At 39.5% G+C, this 27631-nt stretch overlaps 2 protein-coding genes across 3 annotated transcripts in view; one reads left to right on the top strand and one right to left on the bottom strand.

The window, feature by feature from the left end:
• The window catches only part of LOC117606470 (uncharacterized), a 108139-nt gene that overhangs the window by 17445 nt on the left and 63063 nt on the right, over positions 1-27631 (top strand). The window lies entirely within an intron of this gene.
• On the bottom strand, positions 271-26310 carry CalpC (calpain C). Its single transcript, XM_034328901.2, has 15 exons — positions 25802-26310; positions 15287-15430; positions 12930-12999; positions 8918-9200; positions 2738-2921; positions 2591-2665; positions 2349-2518; positions 2099-2271; positions 1654-1981; positions 1305-1474; positions 1172-1230; positions 948-1095; positions 769-885; positions 630-688; positions 271-558 (listed from the first exon to the last, which is right to left on the bottom strand). Exons 1-15 carry the CDS (start codon positions 25808-25810, stop codon positions 532-534), a joined length of 2016 nt encoding a protein of 671 aa, XP_034184792.1. The 5' UTR covers positions 25811-26310; the 3' UTR covers positions 271-531.

Genomic DNA, 27631 nt, shown 5'->3' with positions numbered 1-27631 from the left:
GTGTCGTAATTAGCGTTCACGTGATATGGCATACGTATGAAATATATTTGAAAATATTAAAATCGAGGGAACATTATCATACGTCGGCATTAAATTTTTTACTATATTATCGACTTGTATTCTTTATGTTTCTGCATTTTACCATTAGATGTCTAAATCTGTAAAAAGGATTTTTAAATCAGACTTTCCTATGGAAAATGTCACCTTACATTTTTGATTTATTATATATCTATTTCAAAAGAAATAATTGTTCATCTTGGATAAAGGGACTGTACAAAATAATCTTAGCTTTATTAACCAGTATGAATTTCTTATACAAACAGCATATTATACATAGTCATTGATAATGTGTAATCAGACGAAGGAATGATGATCACTAATGGAAGAGATAATGATATTATTTTACAAACAGAAAAAAATGAAATCGATCATTAATTTTTAATATGGCTAAAACTTAAACCTATATACGAAGTAAAAAACATTATTTACAATAATTTCAAGGTACACACAACATTCCATTGAATAATGGATTCAGCACATCAGAGACGATCTAAGCCACTGAAAATAATAGATTATTGTTTTATAATATTGCAACTTACTATAAAATAATTATTAGGAATCTTACGAACCTCGGTTAAACTTAATTTTATGGTTCCATTTTGCAAAGGATCTTTACTCTCAAATATACCTGTGATGAAATTAAAAAAAAAAAATCAGCACCTATAAAACATGATAATAAGAAAAAGAAAAAAATAAAGAGAAATGTACCAAATGCATCACTCAGATGCAATATTGCCGAGACAAAATCGCCAAATCTGAGAGTTCCATCCTTCCTCATGTATCGAAGAATTAAAATTGAGAGTACGTCTGTGTTTAATTGGAATCCTACAAAACGCGTTATTAATTAAATAAAAAGATGCAATAGCAAGAAATTAACATTAACTTACCAACTTCTAGCAATGCATCTCGTAATCGTTCCGCTTTAAGTATACCAGTCTTTTCTTTAGTATGATTCTTAAAAGCCGCTTGCCAATACTTTAAACTACACATGAGATCCTTGAAATCGTTGAATTTCAATCGTCCGCTACCTGAACTCTGTATATCGATAATTTAAGGAAAACAAATGAACGTCAAGTGTAAAAATGTTCGAAACAAACAATTTGAAGGATACATCCATCGTGAGAACCACCTGTCGACATACTTCCATACAAGCGCAGCTCTTTATGTAATCTATGAAAAGAATATCCCTCGGTAATTAATTTATGTATCTTTCGTTAATTGCACAGTTTTGTAGAATAATTTACCGTTTGGCAAACAAGCTTCGAGGAGTTCTTGCAATTCAAACGCGTTCACCGTTCTATGTTCATCAGCTAGTTGTAGAAAAACAGCTTCGTACTGCGAGAAACCTTTGCCTTCGAGGGGTGGTGCTTTGATAATGGCTGATTTTACTAAAGTGGGTGGGGTATCAAGAAGTCTAAGACGAACCAAAGAACAAAGAATCATATAAAAGATTACTTTATAATACAATTATAGTAGAAGAAAGGGTGATGACATGACTCCTTGATTTTACATTTCTTCCTGAAGTTAATTAGCAGGGGAGCATAGAACCACCCTTTCCTCTATTATAAAGAGGAATATATTTGCAATTCTTACTTAAGTTTCAAAGGTTTACTGCTGTAGACTCTCAATGTGAAACTCGTTTCTTGAGTAGGCTCGAACGTGGTTGGTACTAATAAATAACCACCCTGATCTAATTGACACCTGTGGCTCACCTGACGGCTGTTCGTGTACTGCGAGTTCATGAGAGACTTGTTCTTTTTGAAAAATTGTTTGTTTATCGATTCGGCGTTGTTCTTCGGCAACGTGTACGCGGTGAAACCAATCACTTTGATCTCCATTATGGAATGTTGATACAAAGAGACGATCACTTCTTCCATCTCGCTCAGTATCAGATGTAATTGCGGATTAATATGGAAAGTTTCTGTAAAACCCGCATAGAGTAGAACGATGGTTATTGTGAATTAAACAGCTGGCCACGTTACGCATTACCGGATTTCCTGTGTAAAACGTTCATTATTAGAGTAAACCGCAAACGAACCTTCATTGTTTCGACATCCTCCCGCCGTCACGCCCCTCCTCCAGCTACCTTGATAGAGTTTCATTTGCCAGGTATGTTTACTATGCAATGATGGTTCATCTCTGGACGTTTCGGCATCAAGATGTACGACTTCTAGATGAGTGAACGTTTTCACGAAATCCGAATAAGATATCCTGCGATCAACAAAGTCTTCGTTAGTAGAAAATGACGATGTTTAATTGAAGGGATACTAGCGAGAAAATTATTCTACCAAAATTCTCCTTCGGCCATGTTTCTGACCGCTAAACGTTCCCTTTCCATCGGTGGTACTTCGTCCCATTCGAGGCCACCTCTTGCCCAAGCCCCGACGTATTCTCTGCCAGGTCCAAGAGGATTTCTTAACTTCACCAACTGCACCGCTTCGCCGTTGAACGTTTCTACCTGGATTTCACGATCCTTCGTTACAAAAATATCGATCAAAGATAACGGAAACCATCGGTGATCAGTATTTACCCTCTCGATGGCGTATAGCCTGTAGTTGATGCCCATCTGGATACCATTGGCGAGTTTCTCTGTACTGGCACGAATCTATGTTACAAAATTACCATTCGTTTAATCTGCCCGTTTATTCTTCACCTTTGCATATTCGTCAAGACTTACTTGCTGTTGATTATTATTTACTGTACAAGTGATAAGGGAGGTCATGTCCAGCAATTTCGCGAGTACTCTTCCGCAAGCCGTAGGATCCTGACGAATCGCGATACTTTCTGTGATTCCTCCCGTCAGGTCGGATAAACCATCCAACAGAGTACCGTACTTCAAAGCTTCGTACGAACCGTGAAGCCTGAAATAGAAAAAAATCAATTTCTCCGTTTCCCAGGTACACATTCTTGGCGAAAGAGTCTTCAAGTACGATCGAACAGAGTCACAAGGTGCGCAGGCAATTCTATCGTTGGTTTTCAACGAGATCTTTGGTATTTCAAGTCACGTCTCGTTTTCTCGCAGAGAAAACTCGCGGAGTTTTACTTTTCTTTTTTTTCTTCAAATACCAGTTCGCTTAGAGTGGCCAAGGGAAAGCGGATGGTTAGGATTTTTCGACCTACGACCTTCTTCGACGGAGGTACGCATGATCGCGATTTCTAGCGCGTTCTTCATCGATTCCCCCAAGAAAGTTGAACCGTTGCATCGTTAATCTTCCGGCACGCAACAAGCTTTTGTTCTCGGTAAACGAAGAGTCTGATTAAGCCGGCACAGTCGAGTTTTCGCTGGAAATCATCGCCGAGATAGAAAGGCGAGATGCGGATCTGCCGCGAGCTGATAACCCAGGACGATATCATCTTACCTCTCTGCTTCGTTCTTAAATTAGCATTCTTTAGATAACGGGCTGGATCTTTCTCTTTTAACTACCTCGTCCTGGTAACGCGAACGTCTCTCCGCGTACGCAAAAACTCGCGAGCTTTGGTGGCCGCGCGTGTGCGAGAATGCGTAAGTTAATCTCTAAACCGTAACCATTCACACGCACGAGAGCATGGGCCAGTTGCATGGGTATTTTCTCAGGGAAGGCGAACGCAACGCGACAGGAGAGCGGATCTGTTTTCCAATTATGTCCCATATGGCGTTTGGATTTCGTCCGTTCCGTAATTAACTCTTGAAAAGAGCGGAAGAGACTCGGAAGTGGGGTTGATTCAGAATTAGAGTGATAGATGGAGACGAATTAACCATATAATCGTCGAAACTCTGACTCTCACTTGTTTTGCTGACCGAAGCAGGTACAACGGAAGTGAATGGTTTGACGTCAATAGGCATTGATTACTGAAAGGCTGTAATTAAATCTTTCTCTGCAGAAGGGATCGAAATAAATTCAAAGTACGAGATAAGAAATCATTAAGCCGAAAGATGTTTGAGGCTGATTGCAAGGGTCACCGCACCTTCGAACAAACCTGCAACAGTCTGCTGACTATGTAATACTACCGTTGTCAGTTTGTGAGCGAACGGTAACACGAGTCTTGCCATTGACGTACTTCCGTCCTGTGACCATCTAACGGGGTGATGAAGTCACATGCGGATGTGCAATGTCATTTGCAGACTTTTTTTTTTTACACGCAATCGTCATCTGTCGATGCTTTTACAACATTCTTTACATCATTCTGTTGAGTACAATGAAACTTGAAGAAATAGACTTACAAAGGAACTCGTGCAATTATTTCTTTGAGATATATCGAGTAAAATATTAAAAATTTTTGCCATCTTAAAATCGCTTCAAATAACGAAATCTCCCATAACTGATGGACAGGGTTGTACATGCTCTTCCAGCTGTTGTCGTAGTAAGTTGAAGACATTTCAAGATTGAGAAATCAGATAAGGTGGACAAACTGTTAACGAGGTTCGTTTTCGTGTGCCATTAACACGGCACGGTATCGCGGCAGTTTCGTTGCCGCAGATACGAGCATGGACTGTGGTCACCGGTGCACTGACCTCCGATCCATTGCTGGCAACCAACGAACCAACTACTCGCCGAGTGAAAGTATCCATGGATATACTTGCTTAATATACTCGTGCCTCGGTGGCATGTGCGTGCACAAATATACAGACGGGCCGAATATAGCCCGACATACCGACGTATCTCGCAGCTATGCCGAATTCTGATTTCTCGTTGGTGAACTATCGTAAACGTTGCTGAAAATTTTCCCAGATATGAATCATTTCGTTTTCGAGTTTCTATCGATTGCTAATTGCTCAGAGTCATTTATGCAATTAGGTGGAAGGTCAGGGTGGGTCTAACCTCGGGCCATAATGTACACTGATTTCCTAGACTCACTCCACTAGAAATGATTGAAATAAGTAAAAGAATGATTATGACTTCGTAATTAGCCCTTTGATAGCGTTGCTCAATTTACCAGTTATTTCCATACGCCATTAATTATCGTCCATCAACATTAATCAAAGATTAAACTTATTTTCTATGTAGGTGCTTGGCAATATTCACTTAATCAAACTCTTAATTAATTTTTTATAACAAGCTCAGCTTTGTACTTCTCATTACACCATCAATTATAAGAAAAAAAAAAAAAACAGTATCTTAATTACAGGGTGTATTGTTGCAGTATCATCCGGTGTTCGTACGTTGTACCTGGACTGAACCGTGACAGTAATATTCTTTACCGAACGAAATCATAAGCGAGAGCTTTATAAATCACAATTCTCCGGGCGATGAGGGTATTTACACGGAGGGTAATTAAAAATGGCACTTCCTATTCGTAGGAGGTTGAAGTTACGCCGAACGAATTAATGGGTTTAGTTAGCGATTCGTTTGATGCTTCGTCTACTTCGTCTGGCGCGAAACGCCAGTGGCTTCTAATGGAAATCACGTGGACGGGCATTAATTCTTTCGTTCCCTCGGCTGCGCGTGCTGGCACGCGAACGTACGAGCTTTCTAACTGATTTTAATGCCGTCGTTCGATTAATAAGCCTGGAAACGTTTCGAATCGACGGGGATCTACGGGGACAGGGTTATCGTGAAAGAAGAAAGGTCAGGCAACAAATGATTCTCTCTCCTCGTTGAAAGAAGTGTGTCATCGGCGAGATGGCCGTTGCTTGGGGAACCTCGCTGAGCATTGAAACAGAACGGAGCTGAATACTAATCCGTCGCTGTCATGAAAGTTCCTCTTTATTCGTATGTATTGTTGCGATTTACGTTTGTTGAAATAATTAGACGCCGATAGACATCCATCAGTTTGGGTCAGTGTTAAGCAGATACCCATTTATTTTATAAAATTGTAAATTCTTCAAATTGATTTGATCGCGTTGCAAGAGGAGGCCTCGTTAGACATGGTTCGCTTAAGTTATGTACAATGTTCCAGAGAGATCATTATCAATAGAGCAATTGTAAAGAATCCGAGTAAACAGTGATGATGCGATTATACGTGTTTTTCCACGTTTAGAAAAACGCATACGAAATAGATACAAAAATTCCTCTTCGTTCGAAACAAGAATGGACATTTTGAATTTGAAATATTTTGAAATTTAAAATGATTTGTGAATGAATTTGTAATATTAATATATGTAATTCTCAAGTTATTCTTCATTCTGTTATGTAAAGGTGGCTGCATATATATAATTTCCGAATGATGGTTATCCAGGAGCATCAATTATCCACACAAACGTTCAATTATTCTTGCAACAGTGGTTGTACTCGGAAATTACTATATTCAAACTGGTACCCCAGTGGAAAATTGATGAGCGTTGTCGAATAGCAAACATCTTTCAAACTTTTGTCGCAACGTGTATTAGCAAATTCTATTACGAGTTCTTGTAAAGGGAAATCGCATTTTCAGCATACGGAATACTTTCAAGTCGCAGTTGTCTCTTGATGATTTCGAACGATTCAGCATTAATCAGTTGCATCGTACATTCAACGGTGAACGGAAGTCATCGAGAGACAGCAACGCGTTATCAATTATTAATGAATCCCGACCTCGATTCCTTTGCTGGAGCTGTTGACCGATGTAATCTTTAACAGGTACAAAACTTGCGTAGCAACATTATTATGCAGCGATTTTTTAATAAAATAACTGATTTAATCAGACTGATGCTTTTCTGTTCGAAGGAATCCAACAAAACCACCTGGTATATCCAGGAAATTTATGAATCGCTTAATTAAACCATGACCTCATGGTTTAATAATTTTACCTCCATTCTTTCTGTTTTGCCAAACCGGTTGGTCTTTCCAGTCTGGTACTTGTTTTTGTGCTTTCGATTTTGTAAATTGAAGGAGATTTTAAGTACCATCAATATCGTAATTACGTAAGGTAGTAAGTGGAAAGGTTAAATTAAAAAATTAGAAAATAGCATTTTGAATATTAGCACGCATGAAAAATGTTCTACTTGAAGAATTAGAGAAACGATTGAATGAAGTAGTTAAATATTCAAGTTACACAAACGAAACGTGTAGAGTTAATTAGAGTTTGCGGTCAATTGAACAAGATTGAAACGAGCAAACGAGGACGGACGCGTTGGAATTTTGTTAGTTTCATTTCGTCAAACTGGTGAGAATTTGTAGATTACATCCGTTCGGTACGTTTTTGCACATGATCAATTATATGATTTAAACGTTCGAGGAAAATCCAAACGAAGATTAAGACTTTATACCTCACGGCGATACCGTCTAACCAGCCATTAAAATCTCCAGCTACTGTGGCTCGCTGCATTACGAAACTCTCCGCACAAAACGATGCATAAATTGCACTTAATTTACTACCTAATTTAAAGTTATCATCAAAGTGATGCTGAACTCAATTTTCCTTAACACTTTGACGGCCACTGTTATGTATACGTGACTTTGATGTTTAAAGTTTCACACTGTCACTCATCACTTCATTTTCTATTCAATTAGATGCTAATTTCAATTTGAAAACTATTAATTTTGCAATGCATTTCTGTTAATAATTTTTATAAAAAGAAACAACCTAAATTCGCAATAGTCATAAATTCTACGAAATTATTAATACATTAGATTGCAAAATGTAATGCTTATAAAATTTTCTAAAGAAGTTTACAATTACCAATCAGATATTCAATGTTTTGCATTTTACCACGTAGCAATATTACTGGAAGAGCGTGTATTTGTCGACGTGTATGTAAATATCGCATTATCGCCAATGAAATTTGTCACGGTCGCGGTTTTAACGAATAAAAAGCGAATGATAGGATTCTCGCCGATTCTTATCGACGGATCTTGCTCTTCTTTCGTCCGTTGGATCGCGAGGTCGTCTTCCTCTTCGAGGCCGTCACGTTGCAGTCGTTTCAAGAGCAACGCCCAGCCGGGGCTTATATTCCTGATGGCAAGAAACGAAGAGAAGCCGAGGAAGGGAAGCGAGTAAGAAACGGATAACGAGGTGAAGGAGAGAAGAAGGAAGAAGGAACGGTCATCAGAGGAAAGATTAAGAGGAGGAGCAAGGACCTCCGGCAAAACCGGTCATCGTCGTTCGTTCGTTCGTCCGCGTAAACGCATCTTCCACCTCGGGGGAGAGATCGCGCGGAACCATCACTCGCGACGAGGATCCGCTTCGTAGATCTTGCGAGACACCACGAAATAAACTTGTCCTTTACGATATGACGTCCGGTTCGTTTACCGCCTTTATACACGATTCTACGTTGCTCAGAGGGACATTTACAAAATGTTTAAATAATTCTAAAAATTATCTGCCACAGTCTTTATAGACTCAAAAGAGATTTGATATTATTCATCCTGATGGAACTAAGATTTATGGAAAATTATCAAAATTCCTGCTCACTGTAATAATTACACCGCTCATACGATTTACGAGAAATACTAAACGTTAGACTTCTTACGAGAATGAAAGATCGTGGGACGAACGGATATGCAAATACACGAATAACTTTCACGCTACTACGGGCGGTTCTGTAAGTTCCGGTGGGCGGCGTGGGCGTTCACCAGGTGGACGTTGATGGTGCGTTAGCACGAAGATCGACCTTACAGAGATCGAACGATGAACCTCGATCAGCATCGCCTTATATGAAATCGAATGCGATCGAAGCTGGTCAATTGGTTGCTTTGCGACGACCAAATTCGTATTCTAAAATCATTTATTTCCTACCACGATCTACCCTGCAAAGATCTAAAATGCAAATGCATCATTTCACACACATATGTGAGAGAAAATTATTTCTCTACGTTATTGAAAATTTCTTTGAACTTCTGTTGACTTCTTAAGACAACCTGTTCCATGGTTAAGGACAATGGATGAACAAGGTGCGAGAAGAATCTTTGCAACCACTTGACTGACAATGAGCTGAATGGAAGTAGAGGATGATACTCACTTAGCGTACGCTTTCTCCAGAAGAGCCGGCCAGAATTGATCACTGTGACGACTCTGCACAAAAGCCAGCCGTCCGTGAATCGTTGGTAACCTGTCGTCGACGAGAACTTCGACCCATGCGCCGCACCACCACAACCGGAATCTGAACACTCCTGCGTATTCTGCAGTCGGTGATCCAGGTGGTTCGCCAATGTTTCCGAAACCCTGGTCAGCTGGTACCACTCTGTAGAATAATCCTTTGCTCAGGTGGAGAACGCCCAGACAGGAGACCAACCATTTGTCACCTGAATTTAAATATGGAAGTCAGTTTGGTTGGTGAACATTTCTGCTCAACTTTCAATGGGTTAAAAATAAATACAGAAAAACTGATAATTTAATGATAATAAATTTTATCTAGTCAAATGAAACTACTAAATAATTAATTACTATTAATAAGTTTCAAGTTTCTTCAGAGGTGTTCTATTATTGAATGAACTTTTACTGAATACGAATGAAGTGTTATGCGCGAATTGCATAAGATAAACTCATGTTTAAAGATGAAACCTGAATAGTAAACAATGAGAGGTGGAGGATGTATGCTTACTGAATAAAGGAAAATGTATCCTGATTTTCTACTTTGTGATTAGTTTTTCTAAAAAAAGAACTGCATGTGCGCAGTGTTGCAATCCAGGCTAATTGACTCTGCAAAGATACTGTTAGAATCTCGACATTGTTGTCGTTAATTAATTAAACGTAACATCGTGTGGAACATTTATAACTGTATATCCTTATCACAAAAACTGTATTTTAATTACAGTAAATTGATATTGGCGTACGCGAATAAATTTGCGTGAAAAACATTTAACGAGCGGCACGATCGACGATTAAACACGTTCGCGAACGAAAGTGAAGCGGATAGAAGGTAATAATGTGTAGCGTCGCGGCGCTATTCGATCTCAGAAAGTGTTCTCACGACGTTACGACACGCGTCGAGCAAAGATTACCAATCTGTTTCTTTCGACTTTCATGAAGTTCACCGCGGCGAACGGAACAATTGATTCCATAATTTATCGAATAATTATAACGTTCGTTCTCGCGTATTTATTCATGGATTCTCACGTTCACTTCTGATCATCCGCGCGCAAATCGGCTGCATCGTTACGTAACGATTCACCGTTTAATTGTTCGACTTCCGAGAGAGAACGTAATCATCTCAGATAAAATCGACCGGTTTGTAATTTTATGGTGCAGCGTTTATATAAAAATATCTTCGATCATCAAGGGTCTTTTTATTTCTGTAATTTGCTAAAGATAACATGGTGGAAGAACGCCTCTGGAGTATTCTTGGATTAAAGAAAATCCAAGAGGCAGATTTCGACACAGGGATAAAAATATCGCCCAGATATTTTCCTCAACTCTTTCGCTTCGAAATAAATCACTTTATTTTTTTAAAAATAACTCTAATTATTGTATAAGGTTTAAAATCAAAATTGCACACCAAGTAAACATTTCAGGGTTAAAAAGAAAATTAACTCCACTTCGAAATTAACCAATTAAGTTAAATTAACTCCAACAGTAAATTGGCGAAAACACAGCTGATCTTTTAGCGATCACGTAATCGCAATTCGAATAAACTGAGTCTCTATTTAAACGATGTGCTCATCGATCCACTTTCGCTAACCCGTTAAGGCCCTCCTTTGCACAACAACGATTACATATGAAATAAACCCCGGTGTTTAATTTTCGTGTGGATAAACAAATATTTTCGTGCGTCAGCGAAACCTGTCGCAAAACCGGTTGAAAACCACCTTTAAAAAAAAAAAAAAAAAAAAGAAAAATCGTCCATCGTAATTATGTCCGATGTTTGCGTATAACATTGGTGTCGAGAAGTGCAAATAATATTGTGCAACGACGATTTCGCGAAATTTACAGAATCGTACGTGCTCAAAAGAACTTTTACGACGGTCGTCGAGGAATTATCTTTTAACAGCGTTGTTTCATTGAACGGAGAACGTTTAACTTACTAATGCCGCGAAAGTGATTCGAAATTAAATGCGAGACGACGATCAGCTTTCCCCGGCTGGCACGAAACTAAAGGATAGTCAATGAGGGCTATTGAATCGCGGTTACAAAGCGTAACATAATTCCGTAATTGTTCTTTAATGGTATCGTCAAGTGGACGCGTGCATGTTTCACTTATTAAATATTGAAATACTAATTAAACGCGATCGCGTTACGCTTGCATTTTTATTTTTCATCATTAGATGCTAAACATGTGTGCCAGTGGCGCTTGTAGAGCGGAAACAAGACGGCCTGGTTATTCAAATAAACAAGGAAAACCGAAATGTCTATACTTGTGGAAGCGTGTAATCAAATTTCGACTTTCATGCATATTTTACCAATAAACGTATTCATAAATTTTTAATATTTCTTACATAGAGCGTTAATTTTTCAAAGAATTTTACGAACAATCTAATCGTTCACTTTCGATTCGAATTGCAAGAGGGGTCATTTCGAAAGTCATCGGGATGTGGGTCAAAAATGAAAGAAAAAAGAAAAAGAAAGAAACGATCAAGCGTATAGTTATCCCGGTCGGTCGCGCGTGCTGTTACGTGGTTATGCACGGTAACGGGACACGGTGCTGCGAAAGCCGCGTGTTCGAGAACGCGCCTGCACGAATTCCCGGATCGTTCGACTTCCGTCCACGATGCAGCTACACGCTCGTGAATTACACGGCTTCCCTACGGGACCAGATTAAGTTCGCGATGCATTCCACGATCTCGTCTATACTTGGCCTGACCGTAGTTCTCCTCCCAGCTGCTATGCGAACAATTGGCGAGAACTGCAGTAATAAAGATAACACTGCTTTCTCTAGACCGCAGACGTTGATCTTTAAGGAACTGGTATTTTTCTTTTTAAAATTTAAAAAACTTTGTAAATTTGAAAATTAATTTTGTTGAAATTTTGTAAATTTAAATTTACGAGTGGAAAATCATGTTTCGTCGATCCTGAGAACCACTGTTATCCACATTCTTTCGCAGTGATGTAAAAACGGTGATACACGAGACGACCGCACGATTATCACACAATACACACCAGCGTCACGGTTATTCATTAATTAAATCGCGAGGAATATCGAGTAGATCGTGAAGCGACGATGCCGGTTTCTCACACGTCGAAACAGCACGAAGAAAGTCGCTTGCCTACGACCCATCGAGGTCCATGGAAACGACCACGCTTTATCTCCCACGTTCGTCAAAGGTTACCAAGCCGCTTTCAGGGTTTCTGCGATTTCGAGGTCGTTCATAGAAAGAGCCGATACGTGTTTCCATACTAGTAATAACCTCGCGATGCTCCATGTTAAAAGGAAAGACGTGAAAGTTACCCGAAGAAGCTAGGAAACTACAAACTTTATTAGAAGAGAATTTCTGTTATGCATTTTGCATTTAACTTAATTACAAATTTTGCTCTTCTCAAGCAATGTTGCTATAAAAATTTTCTTTGTTCCTTTTTTATTTCATCTTATCGTTTGATTTGTTATTTGAAATACCTACTGTCAACAGTAAATAGTCCGGTAATCTCAGCTCTTCTGTTATGTATTTTGCATTTAATTTAATTATCTGTTTTCTTATTTCAGTATTTTGCTCTTCTTAAATAGTATTGGTATATAAAATCTTTATTTATTCTTTTTTTATTTTATCTTATCATTTGATTTGTTATTTGAAATACCTACTGCGAACAGTAAATAGTCCGTTAATCTCAGTTGAGATTAAAGAATCCAAGGTAAGATGATTTGCAGGTTTACCTGCTCGTACACGTGAACGGTATCATTACGTTTCATCGCGTGGATTCTACGCGCTCTAAAAGGATAAAATAGAAAAGGTAAACTGGAACGACTAGTTTTACTTATTCGTTCGCTTCTTCCTCGTTCGTTTCATCTCTCATGGAGCCCTTTTTACTCTGGATTTTCAATTGACTCGAGAGAAATGCGCGAAACGTCGATAATGATCTAAAATAATATAAATGTTTCTTACCCATTTTCCCGGGTATCACGTCGAATTGGGCCGGTGTGTCGCTCACGAATATTGGACGATTGCATAGTTCCTGAAATGAAAAAAAAAAGAAATATAAATTATTATTTTTACAATCTCCTATGGTATTCAAAGTTTTTGCATATTCTGCACGACCTTGGAACAGAATATTTTCGCGCCAATTAAAATATTTACATCGTGTTGCATGGTATTAATTTGTCAGGACCTGCCTCGTCGGAACTTCCAGCCAGAGAACAAAAGGCTGATTATATAACGCATCGTTTTACGTTCTGCGGCACGTTATTATTCTCAGACAAGACGTGGAATGCAATTTGCAATGGGTTCTTCGCATCGACGAACCTTCGAAGCGAACTTTTTTCCCTCCAAACACTTTTTATCGTTCTCCTCGAAACGGTTTTCACGTTGTTTCCGGTTACAGAAGAAAGGAACAATTTCACGGAATTCCTCGTGATCATTCGACGCAAGATTTATACTACGCGTTGCAACGCGACAGGCAGTCGTTAATTATGTTTAATTACAATCTCAGAACGCGTGTATTGTTCGCGTTACCATTGTCACGTGCGTTCCACTTTTACCATAGTATTTTCGAATTTTATTGGCGGAAATAATGTAATAAATAAGCCTAACTGGCAACGATTAAGCTTTATTAAAATAGCCTTTTCAATATTCTGCAGACAAGGATTTTAATTAACCGACTTCGAAAGAGGAGGAGGTTCCTCAATTCGATCGGTATATTTTTTTTTTACGAATAATATCATTGTATTGGTTATATTATTCTTTTAATAGATATTATAAAATTTTATTACTGAATACTAAATTTTTACAAGTAACAAAAATGCGTCATTCGATTGGAAATTTCGGTTATTATATCGAATCTCGTATGTGCATCATGTATCGTGACATCATTATATGTCGTTTAAATAATTTTCCTTTGACTCATGTGTTAGTCATTGACGATCTTCCGTTTCAACACAGGATATTCAGTTCATCGTTCCTCCTCATCACTCGTGTCACGCTCTCCTTCGATCCTTTCCGGTCGCGCCAAAGCGTGGCAAGTTAAACGCCAGCCTCGCGTAATACCGATTGCGTAAACGCAATCGTCGACCTTGTCGTAGAAACGCGGCACGATGTTAGTAGCTTTTATTACGATCGTTATACGCAACATGGAGAACCATAATGTCCCGTTCCACTGGCTAAATAAGCTCCAGTTACGAGTCGGCGACATTATTCCTTACTCTTTCTCGGATCGCGCGGAGTTTCGTAATTAATTAGCATTGATCTCCTCCATTAAACCTCAGATGTCGGAGCCGGGTTTCTTACTAATCTAAAGTAATCTAAATTTTATAATTTAAACGGCTAATTTTAATTGATAGCCTTCGTGGACCTGGGTCACCATTGGATATGGGCGCAAGGCGCCTGGTGGGTGTTTTATCCCACTCAGGTTACCTTTTTCGTCCCTATATCAACATTCCTTACGTCGACAACGAGTCAAGTGTTGGGTCTTCCGTACCCAGAAACGATGATTGGCCAGCCCATGAGTGGACAGTTTATCCAAACCCGGCGCCATTTGGAAGGTGATGGCTGCTGGGGAGTAAATTTATTTTTAGCGCAATTTGCGTCCTTTACCACCGTCGATGGTAAAATGTTCTCAAAGTTCTCAAAGCTCCCAAAGTTCTCAAGAACCTCCCAAGCTAAAGCTTGGGAACAGCAAAGCGGGCTATTAACTCCCCAAGGCTCACTTTCCGACAATAACCTGTCACCATTAAATCCATCCACCGCCATTCAAATGGAAATGGTGAATGAATTTCGTGCGGTGTTTATAAAGCAATTACGAAGTCTTCGTTAGTTATATAACAGAATTCTGTCAGATGAAGACCCGTTAACCACTGTCGTGTACAGTAAAGATGCTGTTACGCGATTATAAACACGCAGACGACAAAGACATAAGACTATGTGTCAAGGCTGCGCACTGTTTCCGTTACGGTTCCTGGGTTTCAGATTCCTCGTCCTTCCGCTCTGGATGAACTAGAGCAAACTAATGCGACTAATATTCTTCTACTCTTTGTGTACACGTTCAAAGATGCAGCATTTTTTAAAGTTTTTTGACTTTCATAATAGAAATCGAATAGCAAATTGATAATTATGAATTATGCCTTCCTACGGATATTAAAGGTTTGTCCGTAAGGTCGGCGACGAACGGTCTACCGTATCTGTGTAATTAACCGCAAGGATAGATCCAACGAAGATAATGAAATACAGCACAATTATACAGTGATATTTAACATTCTTCTGTCATGCTTTGTACTGTTATTTCATTGTATTATGATAGTATTTATTACCTTTGGTCTTTTCCATTGAAATTGAAACGGAGGTGTCTGATGATAGAAAACCGAGGTCTGGGTCGCCGGAAATTCTGGATCCTCCCAAAGTTCTCCTCGTTTCAAGCACGAACGCTTGATTCGTTCGTACTCGCTCATTACGTCCTGCAACAATAAGATTCCAACGGTTAATTACGAAAGCAAATTAAATTCGCATTCATTCGACGCGTAACAAATTATATAACTATCCTTTTCATTGGATTTCATTAATATTCCTAGACCGTATTCCTAGGCGAATGCAATCTGGATCAACGTGTTACATTATCTTAATTAATATTTATAACGAGCTGGATATAAAGGATGGGAAACTAACGGTACCTCTACCTACTCGCGTATTTTTCAACGCCCCTCGTACTCCAGTTACGTTCGGAACCGTACAATTACCCACGGAAGAATTTCTTTCCCTTGTTTTCATTCGCAAACATAGGGGAACGACTTTTGTCGAATATTAAATATGTCGTCGCAGCGATCGACGTTGCTGAAATTGCGCAAAAAAATAACGAGCAACGAACGTGGAGCTCGTTACGACCTCGATAGACGTGATAACGCGTTTCAAGAACTCATCGAACACCCATTGTATCGAGGTCAACACTTTCTCTCCCTTGGATGGAAGTGTTTGCTACCCAGACGACGTGTAACCGTGCAAAACGTTATTACGACCGGTGAGAGAAAAAGAAAACTGTTTAAACAACCATTAGAACCAGAAGATAAATCTCGTCCCATCTCCACTAGATGGCTTCTCTTACACGTGTAATGTTATGCATAACTTTCGTCTCGTAAATTACGTTTCTTATTAGCGGCCAACAATGCAAACGAGTCGTGAACGAGTTTTCTATTATCTTGTTTGAACAAAACAACGCTGTCGTTTAAAATTGAAACTATTAGTAAGTTATTATTATGATTTCGAAACGACGAAATTTTGTAATGACTGTAATTAGTCTGAAACGATTCGATGACATATAAAAGCATCGTAAAATAGCACTTATGCCGTAGCAATTTAAAGCTTAACATTTTCCTGAGGAATCCGTATAAACCTTTCACTAATAATTTAAATAATCCACCAATTAATATGCAACAATCTAACCGAACATCTCGAGACGCTTTCTACAACCCCTTGACCGCGAGAATAATAATCACGTACGTATATACAATAATTAATGATCTAGTAATTACAAAGTACAGTTATATTTCGCAAGGCAACGTTCTATAATTAAAACAAAAAATACCAGCGATCGTTACTTTTTCTTCCTTTCTAATGGTGCACGCAGTTTCTTTCGCCAACAGCTGAACGCGCGGTGCCTGCCGAGGGGTCCGTAGAAACGTAAGCGCTTTCGAATTCAAACGATTTCCCTCGACGAATAATCATCCTTCGCCACGAGCTACTATTGCTCCGAATCATCGTCACGGAACAGATCACAGCGAGAGATCGATATTGGTCATTTTGCACGGGCGAAGGAGGATGTTGGACACGGTTGAACGATCCCCAACACCTCTCGATTATAATTCCGCAACGACGCACAACTGATAATATATTTTCATCGCGTAGGCGATAAAGCGCGAGAGAAGGTGTGCGTCTGTGCCACGATGAATACTCGTGAAAGCGTCACGATTGCGAAACAGGTAATTACACTGGTTGGACCAGCGTTGTCCTGGCCATTGTTCAGCCGGTGGTCGGTTAACCAGTCTGCAGAACAATCCGGTGCACCAATTAAGATCGTAACGAATCGGTGCCGAGTTGCGGCTAATTAGAATGCCTAAACGAGTCTTCCCGGTTTGAACGATTTCAACGAAACGACTCTTCGATTCGTGTCGCGACGGCGCCACCTTGGAATACCAGGCCGAGGTGCGTCTTTTTCTATTGTCAATCGTCGAAGGGTCGCACGCTGCCTTAGAAATATTTAGAAATAATTCGTAGCGATAGGTTTAAGTATTTCGAAAGTATAAATAGGAGATCTGGAAAAGTTCACTTGCAAGAATTCTCTCGACTACTTCTCGAGTTTTGCTATCAAGTGGACACCGGTTATTCTCGTGGCAGGCAAGGTGTTAAATGGATATAACGAACAGAAGAGTTGAACCGTGTCGTAGGTAACGCGTTCGTTGTACCGTCGGAATGATTCAGTCTGTCGTAGATAAATTTTAATTCAACGAACCGGTTTAAAGGTAGTTTTGTTTCGGTAGACCGGTAACGAAGAGGAGCTTGAAAGGCTGAACGCTTAAATCCGCGCTGTTTGCTCGCGGAAATCTAGGAGAAATCTCGTCCTGTTATCCCTTGAAAAAAGGGAGCACACCGTGTGCACCTTGTCCCTTTTCCTGAATCTGATTAAGTTCTCGCTGAAATCCTGAAGAAGGTTTCGACCTAATTTCATTCTATTCTATTCACTTTATCCTTCGATCTAAGAGATGCTCAAGTTTTATTTAATCTCCCCTAAAATTTTTAATAAATATCCGCAACCTGAGTGAAGAATAATTCAGTTTGAACAAAGAGAACGGACCCAAGACAAAAGAATCTTGTCTTCATTGAAAAATTTACAAAAAACCATCTCTCTCTGACATGTTCAGGGTTCTGTCGGTGAACGCCGATCGGATTTCGTTCGGCAAAAAAACCACCGTCAAAGTTTCATTTACTTATAGAAAATCGCTGGTTGCACGGTTACCTTTTTCCTTCTTCCACGATACCGGCGTGTAATCGTTGAATGAAGGAAACCACGAAAAAAGCATGCTTGCATCTTGAGCTGGTACCAACTTAGCGAGTAGATATCTAAGTATTCCTGGTGGAATGGATATAACATGGTAGTAAAATCGGTCAACCGTGAAAGTACAGGAAATTCGGGCCCCGACACACGAGTTTGAAAGATATTGAGAGTGAATAAAATGCCTTGTCCAGGGCTGTACTGAGATTTAATGTGTTTCTATGACATAAGGACGAAATTTAAAATTAATATGGTTCAGGGTGCGGTTATATCAATAGGTGACATTGTTTTTTAGAAGCAGCTTGGTCGCTGTGTGCCATAAGGTTTGAATTTTGATGAATCCAGCACTCGATATCGAGTGAGGATCCTGTTTATATGATGTCCAATATGATCTTCCAATTATTAAGGGTTAATATTGCCTACCATTATTATTAATTTACAATTTTAACATTCTTTTCACCAAACATAGTCAACAGGTGGCATTGCTTTTTAGAAGCAGATTGGTCGTTGTGTGCTATAAGATTTGAATTTTTATGAATCCAACACGCGATATCGAGTGAGGGTCATATTTGCATGATGTCCAACGTAGCCTTCCAACCCTTGAGGGTTAATATTATTTTTCCATTTACAATGAAATTAACGTTTTAAATTACGACTTTAATATCTTTGCACCAATCACAGCAGCGTGGCGAGTAGATAGCCACGTACCGGGTTATTCGACTTCGCCTTCCGCTAAACCGAACACTTTGCCGATCCACTATATACCTTTAGCTATATACCTAATAGCTACCATACTCTCGTACCGGTCGGACTAGTTTCACGCTTGGTTCTCCAGCGGCCTTGAAGCGCACCAACCACCGCTGCAAAACTCTTGCTGAGGAAACCTTTACGGTTTCGCCTCTCTCGACGTTAGACCCCGTGTCTGTAAGGATTCCGACTCCTAGCCTTCCGGAATTTTAACTGCGATTTAACATTTCTTTTTTTCCTTCTCTTCCCTTCAAAACTTGAAACGTGGCTCTAGAAGCAAATTACAGGTGATTCCTGGAAGCTCAGCTTTGGAATGGTGATAATAAAACGAAGTCGTGAATGCACCTTCGGATCACAGGTATATACGGTTGGAACTGAAGAAACGCGGAAATGAAAGAGATATTGCTTTTGTAATGAGAACGGTACAGCGTACAATATTGCAAGATGAGGAAATAAATTTAATTTTCAACTTGTAGATAATAATAGTACCATTGCTCTAGGATCTTCTGAACCCTTTAACTAATATTCCATTAGAGACTCTCGAAATTCAAAGCCTACTATTTACATTTTGGAAAAAGATTTTTATTATTTTTCTACTTCGAATGGATTTCAAATCCTCGAGAATTCTCAGCAATTTGCACGTCATTCAGTATTTACCTCCTCGATGACTAATCGTACACTTTCTATTACCTCGATCGTTTTTTTCTTCTGCGAACGTTCATAATTCTATAAACAAAGCGAGCGTTAACGAGCGCGATCTAACAACAGAGACACGAAAAATCGCAAAAATCGTGGGAGAAAAGAAAAACAAAAGCCGAAATCAAGGTTTTTCTTTTCACTTCCACGCACTTCACTGATGGTACACCAGTACGTAGAAACTACCAATATTCATTACGTATCATCAGTGAAAATAATTGGAAATTCATTCGATTCCCATATGTGATCGATTATGGTTACGGTGGATAATAGTTGAAGCGATTGTGGCTTCGGGAGATTATTATTCCTCCGATGTTTCAAAGCGGTCGTGGCAAGTTGCTCGGGTAACTGAACACCATAGACGAGTATTCCCTCTAACATCCTGAACTGCGACCTTAATTTCCTTTTTTCTATTATGCATCGTTCTATTTTCCCTTTCCTCGCGCGCACCCTTTCCGACTGCCGCGATCCGATTGTTTGAACAGTTACAGTGAATCGGTATTGTTTCAAACGTAATCCGTTGCACGAATGCTCCAAGAAAAACAATAAATTTTCACATACAAGCAGCGCGGAATTTATGGCGAGCGTACATAGCGTGTGGTGAACGGCCCTAACTCGCGATGAAGTTGTTGAAAGTCAACTAATAAATTCTAACAAACATAGCAGCAATTCTAACGAAATCAATTTCGCGTTCTTGTAATCTTATATTATTTTGCCCAATTTAAAAACATTACAAAGTGAATTTATTTGTATTTATTAATTTCGTATAAAATAGTCACAAGAAACCATCAGGAAATTGCTACATTTTTTCCTGTAATTTTAAAGCATCGACTGTTTAATTCTCGTCTGTGGACACAGAAATTTGCGTAAATCTGAAATATAGCACGCAGTGGTGCTAACTAGTCGAGAGAAAGTGTGCCCAACGATCGGAACGAGCACAATTTGGCGATTTATTCGTAATCAAAATCATCTGTCGTTTTCTAGAACACATTTTTCAAACCGGCACAAATTACCAGAATTACAACAACACTAGCATTAATATTTTTTCTGATGCACCATCGATGAGAGAAAATGAATCTTGAAATTTGCGATGCTACGAAGTGTAAATTCCAGTGTTACTTTTTAAATTCATATCTCTTTTTTTTAATATTCACGATGTGTACCTGGAAGTTAAATACAATCGAGCAACGTTCCAACGTCTCATTAGCCAGGAAGCGATTCTGCTCTATCGAATCGCTTCCTGTCTGTACAGATTCCGCGCCAGCAGCTTACGTAATCGTATATCCTGCTCGATATCCCGAGTAGCCGCTTAACTGGTCGCAAGATTTCCGAGCTAAATTTTTATCGGTTTCGAAATCAGGAACCTATCGACCGACTACGAGTTTCGATTTACCTGCTCGATCACGAGAAATCGATCGAGAGCGCAATGCCGCGGGAGAATGCGGCACGGTCGGACGGAAGTAGAGGAAGTGACGGAGAGACACGGTATATTTTTACCAAAGGCATTGCAAATTGATGGAAATAAAATTTAGCAAACATTACGAAGATAGACGAAGGGTCCAAAATATAAAATTTATGATTTAGAAATCACTGATTTTCAATCGCGGTCGTCGTTATTCGGAACTCTGATTTTCCAGATTTTCCGGAATCGCAACCGCGCTCCTTATTATCCTTGGAACCGTTTTACCCGGCGATTTCTTCGCACGATAATAGAACAGCCTGTAAACAGTCGCTCGTGCTTCTCCTACCTTGGCAAATACCGGAAATTTGTGCAAGAGGCTTAACGATATCGCGGGGAAGAATCGAGGAACCACGAGCCTCGATCTTCCACGCACGCCTGCCGTCTTCTCTTCGGATCTTGCCTCGTCTCGTGCGCTTATGCATCATCGTGAATGCAAAGTGCACGAAAGAGGAGAGACTATACCTGGCCAATGGCTAACCTACGATTTATCTCGAGTATCCTTCGTTGGACACATGGGATCTTCCTGATTCTGAGCAGAAATAAATTGATCCTTGCGATCGTGCGACTTTGAGAGACGAATTACAGTGGAAGATCTTATTGTCTTTCATGGAGATTTGATCGATCGAAAAAATTGATATCAGTGTCTTTGGGATTCGATTTATAATAAATTTCTTTAGAGACTCTGATAAAAATTTTTTATAACCGTGTATTCTCTACACATTTGAAGTCTGAATCGACGATATCATAGTATCGTAAGGTGATCTTGAGGAATACTATAATGAAGACCCTACGATGCAGCGAACCTCGCAATCGTTAATTCACTGGATAGCCTGTAGGCGACATGGAATTGCTCGGCGCCATGCTATCCCTTAACTGACACTAATTTTATCCTGAAGAGATTCTGATTTACGAGGACTCGACCGACGAGTCGAGTTTCTTCTTTTCGCTTCGAGCACCAAGACGTTTTTCCGATGTCGTTCTTCGAGGTTGTTACCCTTTCGATGATCGACGAAAGTTCATCGGATCGTTCTATTCTCTGCTTCGAAATCATGTTAAAACGCTCTTCATTAATTACCATAATAATGCGTCAGTATATTAAATCGCCATTTTGCTTTTCTTAGCTTAGTTGCTTTAATTGATATTTTTAAACAAATGAGAAAAATAAGGTGTTGTCAGCTTTTTGACATTACTTTCGCCCGTGTACTCGACATCTTTTTTATTACTTTTCACTTAGACTTTTAAATATGCAAAACGTGTTTTAACCCGATCTTGACGAAAATAACTTTTTCACCTATTCTCGCAAAGAAGCCTATTCAAAAATTTCGCAAACCGAATAACAATTGCTGTGTAATTTCAGAGAAACTACCGTTTTTTCGAATACCCTCATTTTTTGTTTACACGCGTTACATAATTTCGCGATTTCTTTCCTCCAAGTTGAAGCACGATACATGCGTTTGCTATAGAAATAGAAGAGAAAACGATAACTCTAGGTGAAGTTAATAATTAGAGCCTTGATATATCTTCCTACACACGTTCATTATCACTGCAGTAACGCCTTAATTAATTCTATGAAGATATCTAATGTACAAATCCATTCGACTGCTCCAGGCTACGTTCTTGATGAAGACTGAGGTCAGAAATGACCTCAATCCCTTCGTTCCAACCACCCATCACTATCTGCCTACATTAATTTCTAAAAGACCTTGCAGCTAGTGTTCTGTATCTCTAAACTTGGTAATGGCTTAAGAAGAACGCAAAACGAGGACTCGAAAGATAAATTACAGTTTTAAGTAGTTAATTAATTTGAATAATTACTCTGTCCATGATACATCACGTTTGTTATCCTGAACTGAAACTATGGAATTCCGAATTTTTTCGAAAAAAAAGAAAAGGAAAACCATCCTTCTTTCTCTCCCGCGGAACGTAATAAATCGCCATGGAAGCAAGAGATTCTCTTCAATTTATAATCCCGCTTCGTGGGAGGAAAGGAAGGCTCGGACGAAGAGGTAGTAAATTCTAGGAAACGACACCAACTACGAGGAGGATCGGAAGCGTTCGAACCACGACTTTCTACGATCTCACAAGATCGTCCCCGTAGAATTCCTGGCAAAGAGCAACATCGGAGGATCACCGGTGCACGAGGAACGGTACGTTAAACGACCGGTCTTTCTCTCCTATGTACACGCGTTACTTCGTGCCTCGGTAATTTGTGTGTTTCGAGGTCGTGGAGAGAAGAAGACCCGGTTTCGTGGCAAGGGAATCTCTCGCGAGGAGGTAGAAACGTGTTGGTCGAGTTCGAGGTTCCTCGACCATATCCGAGACGAACAGGTGGGTCGTCTGTATGGTGTTCTTTTCTTTCAACCATTCGACGATTATTATGTTTAAACACTTGGTATATGAAAAGGTTTAAACGATGCTGCTAATCATCTAATTGTCAGTTCTAAAATTTAGTTATTACCTAATTCTTAATTGTAGTTCTACAATTTCAAATTGGATTTACATGAAAATCGAATCCCTAATAGATTAATTAGAGTTTAAACGATGGTACTAATTATCTAATTCTCAGTTACAGTTCTAAAATTTAGTCATTACCTAATTCTTAATTGTAGTTCTAAAATTTAAGTATTATCTAATTCTTAATTGTAGTTCTACAATTTCAAATTGCACTTACATGAAAATCTAATATCTAATGGGTTAATTACCCAATGACACGAGATTGTTCTTTTGTTAGAAAAAATTTCGAAGACTGACCTAACGCAATGTAAAAATCCGTATGCGGGATGTGTCGAAAAACGCGTGTACGATTACACCGACCTCATAGAGAGCCGCGTTACAAAAGCATCGAATGTGGGCGATCAAACGAGAAAGTGAAAAATGCTCCAGGGCCGTGTATATTGTCTTCTGAACGTCGTGCCATACCGCCCACTGTCAACATTATCGTAATCATATGCGGGCACTGTGTTCAGATTATGAAACCATTCCACGATCAATGAACGGAAGGATTTTGAAGAATGCGAGATCACTTTCGACGTATAGATCGTTATTTTCCGTACAGCCTGAAGCCTTTCCTTAAAAGCATTTTATAATTACCACGCTGGCTTATTGTTAGAGCTGAAGTATTTTACTTGAACCAGACTTGAAAGTTAATAAATTCAAATGAATTGAAAATCGTGAAGTTTCATGGTAGATATACTCTCTTAAATCATTCAAATAAGAATAAGAAAAGAAGAGGAAAAATTTATAAAAGCGTCCGTCGTAATTACGAGCTGATAAAAAAGAGTGTTTGAAACGCTTATCGTAATTACGAATCGAAACAAGTTCGTTAAAAAAAAAAAAAATCTTCGAACATAGAAGCAAGCGGAAAACACTGAAGAAGAATTGCACGAGGAAACGAGTGAAACCTAAGGGGTGGAAAATTCATTTCAAATTTATTCGCGTTTCGTTCACCTTGCACGCCACTAACTCTTACGATTACAAATTCAATTGCCTTCATTTATAATATTATCGAGGATTAGAAAGAAGAATATCGCAATTTTTCTCCCCTTTTCCTCTATATCTTTCACGGTTTAGAAATCACCGTGGAATACGAAGGATCTCTCATTGAATTTCGTTAGACGTACCAAGGCGACGATGCATGCAGGTTTAACAGATCGTGCCACGGGTATCGGAATCGTTTTGCAACAGGATCTGTTAAACCGGAAACGAAACGTTCGTGCCCGCGCGCTACCAACGACGGGGATGAATTACGTTCGATCACGTAAACGAAAGCTCGTGTCCGGAGAGTTAAAATGCATACGCCGGCTTTCGAAGTCACGAACCGCGTTACAAGGAAATCTCCGACTCTTTGTTACCTCCATCGCTGTTGCTACTTCGGTAAAATACACGCGTTTCGTACCTTTCACTAGAAAGGTAAACGTATCCGTACTACTGGAGACATATGTAAATATTTGTACGACACGGTACTTGCATGAATAACGATGCTATTGAATTAAGAATTTTACGAATGGGAATGAAATTCTGCGAAACGTTGAATTAACGCAACATTTGCTGTCTTTCATTCTGGTTCGAGCTTCTTCACCGATTCTTCCGCGTGTTCGCATTCCGGCCGGATGAAATAGTTTCCATTTCACTAGGTAGATTCGGTGTACCATGCCGGGGTGACTTTCACGTAAAGAAATCATTCTGGTCACATAGCACGGCGCGCCTCGCTAGAAATTCCATAATGACCTACTAGTACCAAGGGAAATCTTGACTACGCGCATCGCTAACTATTCTTTTGTCCGCGGGTGTATCAGAGTATGAAGGAAAAGAACCCGAAAAAGCAGACGAATTCCTTTTCGCGCCATATGAATTATCCTTCGAATCTAACTTAATAAATTTCCTCCGCGAACGATTAACCATTTTACGCATCGTTCGACTGCTGCTCGTTCACCGAGCAGAAAACAGTTAATGGTATAATCATGTACGAGTTATGATATCCTCTTTGAATATTCGAAACTGAACAGAGTAAGTTTCTCGGGTGTCTCCTATCGTTTCTTTCGACTGTAGGAAACGGCGCGAACGATTTCATAAGTAACTACTTTCTCCGGTCTCTCCTAATGGCCTTTGTATCGGAATCGAATTGGCGCAAGAAATCTGGAAATAATTACTCAATTTAATCAATTAGCGTCGTGTCGAAGCAGAAACGTATCAACGGGTGAAGGAAACTATGATTGATCAATCGGTTTCCAGTTTCAGCTTTCAATTATCATTTGCTACCTTGCGAAATTAATCGTAACAATGATGTTCGGAAATTTATTTAATTTTTGGTACCGGTCAACGATGGTCCTCGCGATATTAAGAGGGGTAATTTATTTGACACGAAGGTTAAATCGAACTCACGTTAACCATCCGTGCGTTTCCGTCGCGACGTCTCTGGAGGCTGTCACCTCTTCGCGGAGGTCCTCTTCGAGATCCTCCTCAAGGTCGCGCCCTCCTCTCACTTTATCACTGGTTCCCGTGTCGGAGGAAAGGAGAAGGTCCTTTACGCACACACTGACCTTACAAGCACTTGCACTTTCATCGATCGACGGTCTCACTTTGCGTGGAACTGACGTTACAAGTCCACGAAGAAGAGATAAGAGGATCCGAATGGTAGCAACGCTGCTGGACGGGACGCGACGAAACGGTGTCGACGACAGATTAAATAATAATACGGGTGAAACTCGTGCGAAATGAGACGGGAAAGGAACATGTCGCGGCTCCGTAGGACGGAGCAATCTCGTGCACTACCGAGTCGACTACAACCGACTAACTGAATGACTGACTGACTGTGAGCTGACTACCAGCCGTGAACTGCCAGTCGCGGATCCAGACCCGATCGCCACCATCCTTAGCTGGCCTTCCTTCTCTTTCTCTGGTCGCCGAGTTACTGACGACCGTCCTCTCTCTTTCACCTGTCCCCCCACTTCAGCAACGCGCCGGGGTCTTTATTGTCCTACCTCAGCTATCGAACTCTGTTTACGATTTGCACGAGATACTTTGATTTACTGTATTTTAACCCTTTCCGAATTAATTTTGTATCAAATGTTTCATTTGCAATTCTTTTTTTTTCTTCATTCAGACAATTTATTGCTGGCAGTTCTAATTTTATGTAATTGAGTAATTAAAGATATGTATACTTTGATTAACATGAAGCACTAAATTTTTCTACTTGCTATCTTTTCTTAAATTCATATTAATTTTCTACTTTAACTTGACTGCGCGCGGATATAAATTGCTTCCGCGATAATGATCAAACGAGATGAGCGGATATATCCTGATGCAAATTGGTTATGAGAATTAATGCCCATTGTGATTGAAAGATGTAAGGAGCATTGTGATCGAGAATTATTACTGTACTTTTGGTATAAATTAATTCCATAAATCGCGTTTAAAAGAATCGAGTTCTTAATAATTTAGTGTACCAAAGGTCAGACTTCAAGTTAGCAATTATTTAAACAGCAGTGATCAGATTTCGATTGAAATGCTAAAAATAGATGTGGAATGCTTAAACGATCGATTACAGTGTCGAATTGTTCCTTTATAACGGCGGACGTCTCGAATAATGGCGATGGCAAATGACGGAAATGCACGAAATTTACCTTTAATGGCGGGCAAAAAAGTGCGCGAGAAGAGTAGCGAAACGGGAGCGAGCAAGGGAATGTACTGGAAAAAGAGAGCAAAAGGAAATGGTGGTTGAAAGAAGAGAAAACGAGGATCACAGCCAGGGGCTACAGGCTGTTCTGGTGAAAGCTCGTACCGCGTTTGATTGTTCGAAATACTCGTTTCGGCATTCTGCCAGAAACTGTTCTCCCCGTCGAGCAACAGCTGATTTCTCAAACTTCCTTTAATCCTTTTCTCATTAAACAATAAACGTTTATATTCGTATTCTTTGGAAATATATTTTGTATCCTTTGGCTTAAATGTTTTAACTTTCTTCAATTTTCTGCTAAAAGAATAAATTTGAATTCAAATAGATCATTGATCTATCTGATTTCAAATTGTAATGCAGCGCTATCCTGCAGTGCGGTGGAGTACTTCCCATAAATACACAGTGATTACAGATTCAAACAGTGTATCAAACAATTATGATAATAATTGTTTAGTCTTGCCCTGCTTTTGACTGATTCCTAAAAGAAAAAGAAAGAAATAGAATCAAAAGAAGTGAAAATTGGGTCTTTTCAGATGTCA

Source organism: Osmia lignaria, chromosome 9 (assembly GCF_051020975.1).
Source record: "Osmia lignaria lignaria isolate PbOS001 chromosome 9, iyOsmLign1, whole genome shotgun sequence".
NCBI lineage: Eukaryota > Metazoa > Arthropoda > Insecta > Hymenoptera > Megachilidae > Osmia > Osmia lignaria.
Note: the sequence above shows the minus strand (reverse complement) of the source record. Positions and strands in the feature narration are given on the sequence as shown.

Bases quoted from the DNA above. Each gene is read 5' to 3' on its own strand.
- CalpC (XM_034328901.2), bottom strand. The intron at 2,519-2,590 runs GTAAATACTGAT...CGTGAAATCCAG, and splicing joins GGCTATACGCCATCGAGAGG to GTAGAAACGTTCAACGGCGA. The intron at 1,096-1,171 runs GTATCCTTCAAA...ATCGATATACAG, and splicing joins AGGTGGTTCTCACGATGGAT to AGTTCAGGTAGCGGACGATT.